Here is a 6,969-nt window from a genome sequence, read left to right on the forward strand (position 1 = left end):
GTGCACTGGGATTGACAACGACAACTGGGATTAATTTCTGGGGCTGAATTACTGTATTCGCGTTATTAATTTTTCCCTCATCTTCGATAGCCGAATCACAAACAGTGATCTCTTTATCAATCTGTTTCGAAATGTATTTTGGATCAGCAATTTTTTTCAAATTTTTTTTACTTGTTTTGTAGTTTTGAATATTTTTAAAAAAGAAATGGAGTAGGGCTTCAAACAATAAGCGATGTACAAACTAAGAACAATTTCTAAAAAACCATTTTACAACAACAAACTAATGTTTTTTCTATAATGGTTCAAAACTTGAACAAGAATCGATTCTTTGAACACTTCTGCTCAAAAAGATTCTTTTGATAAATTTGATTCATCAACAATATAATTTGAGAAAAAAAATTATGTTCAACACTTATCTATAGCACGTACTTTTTATTCAGAATTTTACAACAAAAAATACACCAACTTTTGCTTTTACAGACCTTTTCTGAAATTTTTCGTACTTTTAAGCTTTTTTGTTATTGTCCCAGATAATCAGCATGCTGACTAATTTAACTGTTATAAACATATTATACCTTCATACAATACCGTGCAAGAAAATTCCTTTTACACCATGAAATTGATGATTAAAAAGATTTAAGTGAAGTAAGGTGGGAAAAAATGCAAACAGAATAATTTAGAATGAACAATACAGTTTGTTTATCAGGACAAATTTTCTATGGTTTGAACTGCACTTCAATTCGAATTGTTGCATAGATTTGGGTAAAATTAACATTCACAAAACGCATAACTTGGACTGTGAGTATCATTTTTTAAAATGCAAGAGTTTGAGTGATATGGGGATTATTTTTGCTCAATATTTTTGCGTTTTTTTTTCTTCAGTCAAATTTCGACTTTTTAACTAGCCATTTTTGACGAAATTTTTTTTATCATTCAAAAACTATTGCTGTCTTGAGCTTAAATTTGAAAAATTTTTTCACCTGTGATAATTTTTCGTAAAATTATAGGGGTTTAACCAGTGTCATTTTGGCCACTTCGGAACAATTAACGCGAGATGTATTTCGCGCAATTAACGCGAAAGCGGAGATTTAATCCGTCTCAGAAATGATTCCAAATTGATTGAAGCAAGCTTATTTGCCATAATCGATTTGTTACTAAAAGCGACATCTATCTATTTGTATTTTATATTATCACAATATCTTAAATTGTTACATATTGTCACAAATTGTACTTTTGTCACATATTGTCACAAATTGTACTTTTGACCAATTGTCACATATTAGCCAAAACGGAAATCCTTAAACCCCAATAACATTACGAAAACTGATCACAGGTGAAATTTTTTCAAATAAGCTCAGGACAACAACAATTTCTAAGACGGATTAAATCTCCGCTTACGCGTTAATAGCGCGAAACATATCGCGCGTTAATTGTCACATATTGGCCAAAATGGCAATCCTTAAATTGTCACATATTGTCACAAACTGTACTTTTGTCACATATTGTCAAAAATTGTACTTTTGACCAGCAATTTACTAGATTCTAAGCGCAGTTAGGATAGGGCATGAAGCACCTGCCTGAGTGCTTGAGAGTATGTAGATTCCGGGTTTAAAATCATTCTTCAACTTTTATAAGATATTTCAACTTTGATTGTTTTTCGTAAAAGTATGGGGGCTGAATGATTTCCAGTTTAAACATTTTTAGACCTTAAAGACTTCAAATTTGAAAAGATTTTTCACCTGTGATTCTTTTTTGTAAAGTTATAAGGGTTTAAAGCTTGACAGTTTAATTAACATGCAATATATTTTGTGCTATGAACGCGTAAGCGTAGGTTTAATTGTTCCGTCTTAGAAATATTTTCAAATTGAATGGAGGCAATTCTACTTAAGATAGCGAGTGAGGAAAGGTTTTTAAAAGTAACAAGACTGCTTGTATCAGGGCAAAGCCCTGAATGTTCCGACTGCTTTTTAAGGTTTATGGAGCAGCAGTAATAACATAAAAAATTAAATGAAATAAAATAAAATGAAAATTTTTTTTTTCTAAAATGTGAAATTTTTTATGAAAATCATCCCCCACACGCCATATAAAGTACAAAAAGATATATTTCGTTCCTTGTAACAAATCAATTATGGCAACTAAGTTTCGTTCAACCAATTTGGAACGATTTATAAGACGGATTAAATCTCCGCTTACGCGTTAATAGCGCGAATTCTATCGCGCGTTAATTGTCCCAAATTGGTCAAAATGGCCAAAATGGCAATCTTTAAACCCTCATAACTTTACGAAAAATGATCACAGGTGAAATATCTTTTTAAATTCAAGCTCAGGACAACAATGGCTTTCGAATGATATAAAAAAATTCCGTCAAAAATGGCTAGTTAAAAAGTCGAAATTTGTCTGAAGAAAAAAAAACCCACCCCGAGCACAAATATTCCGTTACTTTCGTATCGAAAGTCGGAACAATAAGTATTTTTTGGTTTTTGTTTGAAAAATTAACCAATTTTAGAAGCAGTCTTCTTTATAAAAAAAGATTCTACCAAAAAAAAATAAACGCGGTTCAGTGGTTTAGAGGTTGAAGCCGGTAGTTACCCCGCCCGCCGTAGCTAGCGGGGGATGTCCGAGGTTCCAAACAAGTATTAGCCAGAACTTTTCCTATTCTGAACTTCTTTGAACCTCAAAAGCTCCTTTTTGCCGTCTTTTTTCTTGTGTTTACGAATTGCAGCTTCGTTTCTGTAATAACACATTGTGCCAGTTTTAAAAAGTAAGTGTGATCATCGGCGAATCATGAGATCATGGTTATTCTAAACTATAGGCCAGGTTCTGTCGACCAGGGAAATTACTCTGCATTTCTACTCGGGAATCATCTCTGACGCAAATTTTCCAAGTCTAAACTTTAGATATGGATTGATTAGCCATTAAAAATCAAAATATTCACGAAAACAGCAAAAAAAAGTTCAGAAAAGTATGGAAACTGATATATGGATAAAAAGTAAGTTTCCATATATCGCTGATTCCTAATTGTACTCAAGGACAAAAAATACTGACAATTTTCTGTGACGAGTACCAATATTCTGGTCACAAAATTTTTTTGTTTTCGAAATCTTCCTCCTAATCATATGCAGTATTTCGGTTGTTTGGCTCTTTAAAATACCTTTTCGAATTTCGGTTTTTTGCGCATTCGATTTTTTGCACTAAGCTATTGTCCATATCCTTTGTATAGTGACAAGCCCACAGTCTGACGTCAAACAGGTCTGTATTTTGAAAGAAAGTGGCTGTCTAGCAAGTGTCGATATCAAAAGAGCGAATTAAGTCTGCTTAAGGAGAGCTTGACAGTTTTGAAGTTTGCATGCGCTTCAAATGGTTCAGTAAAAGAGTGCTGACAATAAAAAATTGTTCAAACTAATTTCAAAACAATGGATTACAAGGTTGATGTTTTTCGTCGCTTTCGTAGTTCGAAACTGCTTAACGGCTCTCTTCAAACTCAATGATAACATTGCAATTTATTGATCTAACTGAAATGCGCTCAAGGCAAAAACAGCTCCAGGAAATCTTGCAAGCATGAATTTTGGAGAAAGTTTTCATGAACAAACTTCCAAAACGATTTAGAGCTACAACGCAAAAATTTCAAACATCAGAAATCCTTGTGAGCTATCAAAACCATGGATCTAAGTTGAATCTCCATCATGTTAGCGAGAAAAAATGGGCTTCATACGGCACATGTAATTTTTGTTTAAATGCAAAATAATATGGTCAATTCAGTTTTGCCTCAGCAAATTTACAAAAAAAATTGTTTCACGTCATATCAAGTCGTGATGACGTGATCAATTTAAGGACAAAATAACTATCTTTTGCTGTGCAAAAAATGTACCAATTTGCAGTTGACTTCTTGATTCAATTAGCACTTCAAGCTGTTTCTAGCATGCAGCTCTTGATTTAATGACATGGTAAAACAATAGGCCGGGTCGAAGTTGCCTCCCAAAACTGCCACGGGACGAACTGTGACAGCGGGGAAGATTTAAGCACTGTCAGTTCAAATTCTAATTCCCCCGAATAAGTATTTAAAAAGAAATAAAAAATGCAATAAAAGAATACTGAGGAAGCAGTAACAATAAAGCTTGATTTATTTATTTTTTGAGTCAACACGAGTTTTCCAAATAAACATGTCAGATTTTCCAATTTTGAAAGAATTTTGAATTTTAGATTCTAAAATGAAATTAGATTTTGATGTTTCAGGCTTCGCAAAACAAAAATTGACCAACGGAAATTATTCGACCAAGCTAACCAAATGGTGGACATGGCTAAGGTATGTTTAGAAATTTTCGGAAAAAATAAGAGAAAAAAATATTCAACTAAAAAACAAAAAAAAAATTAAATTAAAGATGTTTTTTTTCAGACACAAGATACAATCAACCTCATCCATGAAGAAATGAAAGCAAGAGAAATATCGGACATGGAAAGATTAGACAAAATGGAAGGTATGATTACGAATCTGCAAAAGAACATGGACCAACTTATCCTCCTCGCGAATCACTCCCAACAGCAACATCAAAGACTCTCCAAAGAAGTCAGCGCTCTTTCCACTAGTAACGCACGACAGCAAGCAGAAGTGTTACATAATAACACGACTAGCAGAGCGGAAATGTTGCGTAATAATACAGACAAATTATGCAACCCAAAGTGTTCTGATTTATCATCAACCTTGACACCATTGGTGCCTCAATCATCACAGCCTCCTCAAAACCCCCCTCAAAAAACAGTAGCAGAGAAAGAAAGAAACCCAAGTTCAGTTAATCAGCCGGAAAGAAGGCCGACAGCAAGTAAGCGTAGAGGTCTGCCACATCAGAGGGCGTCGGTTCAAGGAACGTCTGACACGATTCCCAGTTTCAATTTGCCGTTGCGTGAAAACAAATTGTCAACTGAAAACCCCAGGCTAAAAGACCGAAACAGTTGTGACGTCACTCATTTATCGTCACCGACAACTGCGAATGTTCTTGAAGAAAAGGAAGTTAACAAAAATATTAAAACTCATTTTGAACCACACGAAAACAGAAAAGATAGCTTAACCGATTCAACTTTAACTCATGACGATAGCGAAAACGCGAATGTCAATACGTAACAGAAACGCCATTTCACGTTCTATATTTTGCGGTTCCAAGAAACATGGAGCAAATCAAAACCTCCCGGTGACGGGAACAGTTCCAGAAGTTATTTTGACAATTTAGCAGTCAATACTAAAATATCCAGCTAAGTGGTTTGAAGCTTGCTTAAAGTTCGCGCTGTTAATATAGAAATAAAGAAAGTCGCTTCTCGAAAACGCTTCTCGCAGACCGTAAAAACTGTTCAGTTGAAGTATATATGCTTTTGGCCCTGAAACGAAAGAACGGAAATGAATCAACTTTTTTCACCGGTGGCTCCTTTTCGAAACCATATCAAAAGATTTGCCGTCGACACTCAAAGGTAACAAACCCACGTGAATGTCGACCGTCAAATGAGGCCAAGTTGAAAAGAACAAAGAAGCGACTTTGTATCGGGATCTCAGGCAACAGGCCAGGAAAGAGGAGCGAAATATTTTCGAAAACGACTTCATCGACTATTTTTATGTAATAAACTTCACACTAGTTAGTAATCGCAACTCAATGCAATGAGATCTCCAGGAAAGCAATTCTAATTCTGCAATATCACGCAATTCTCATAAAAATAGAGACCACATATTTTGTTAAAAATTCACGATTTCATTGTCCTAAATAAAGTATTTATTTTTGAGAAAATCCATTATCTGTTACTCAAACCGTTTCAACAAGAATGCGACTAGATTGTTTAAAAGATCTTTTAAAAATTAGAGAGATCTTTTGAGTTTATGGGTCCAAAAAACGCAATTAGGGCAGGGCTGAATGTTCCGGGCACAATTTCTTATTTATTTTTTAAACTGTCGCAAAAAATGTAATTACTTCTCCATTTTTCGCCGATTTTTTTTTTCAAATCATAATTTTTTTGTCAATCACACGCAAACGGCAATAAACAGTCAGAAAAAAACTCATTTTCTATATGTCATGATTAGATAAGATGGAGTAAAAAATCAAAAATAAATAGCATTTTGAAAATTGTAGTCTCTAATAATTATAACTCATATAAATTACTTCAAAGTGTTTGCTAGAAAATCGCCAATCCACTTCTAAGAACTAGTCCACGCTCTCGTTGTAAACTAGTCAGACAAATGTTATTTTTACACCAAAATTTCTTGACACTGAGAACTATTTTGAGAAAAAATCCAAACCAGACTGAAAAGAAAATTTTGCCATCATACCAGGGGCGGATCTAGGATTTTATCGAGGGGGGGCGGATTTTCAAAAAATTTTCCAAAATTTTGACGACCATTTTTTTTTAGGTCGACCAAATAGATTTTTCGAGCTCTCCCAAAGCACTGTTTTGCCCCTACTTTGGCAAAATTTTCTGTGCCGCTGGCAAATTTTTGAAAAAACAGTCAAAAAAGCCGTTTTTGGGCAATTTTTGAAAAACTTTGACAGAAAAATCGCGTTTTTTTTGGCGCGCGCTCCCCCTCAAAGTTAGTATATATTGGCGCCCAAGGCGCCTTTAGAAAAATTTTAGGGTCGGTCGGCCAACAATGGATTTCTGAAAAAGTATCAAAGGGGGGACCCTTTGGGTCGGTAGGGGGTCAAATCCCTGATGGGGGGGGGGCGTCCGCCCCCCCATTAAATCCGCCCCTGCATCATACCACACTCCACTCTTTATACACACTCCTAGAAGCTTTTTATGGGATGACTGCAGCCACGTGTATATGAATGTTTATACTTTGCAGACGTTGACTTACGTTGCTACTATGAGTTTTCGGTCCCAACGCGGATTGATTCAGACTTGGGAAATCTGAAAAAAAAACCACTACCTCGACTCGGGATTAAAAACGGGTGGGGCTGAAACCATATTTATGTTCCACTTAAGTACGGACACAGA

At 35.1% G+C, this 6,969-nt stretch overlaps 1 protein-coding gene across 2 annotated transcripts in view; it reads left to right on the forward strand.

Moving 5' to 3' along the window:
* Positions 1-5,766, forward strand: part of LOC134851698 (uncharacterized) — a 44,348-nt gene extending 38,582 nt beyond the window's left edge. For both annotated transcript variants that reach the window (XM_063867903.1, XM_063867911.1), the window contains exons 8-9: positions 4,234-4,303; positions 4,394-5,766. In XM_063867903.1, coding sequence (XP_063723973.1) covers positions 4,234-4,303; positions 4,394-5,116 — 793 coding nt within the window. In that variant the 3' untranslated portion in view covers positions 5,117-5,766. The remainder of the gene's footprint in view (positions 1-4,233; positions 4,304-4,393) is intronic.
* Positions 5,767-6,969: the final 1,203 nt, after the last annotated feature.

Source organism: Symsagittifera roscoffensis, chromosome 1 (genome assembly GCF_963678635.1).
Source record: "Symsagittifera roscoffensis chromosome 1, txSymRosc1.1, whole genome shotgun sequence".
Classification (NCBI taxonomy): Eukaryota; Metazoa; Xenacoelomorpha; order Acoela; family Convolutidae; genus Symsagittifera; species Symsagittifera roscoffensis.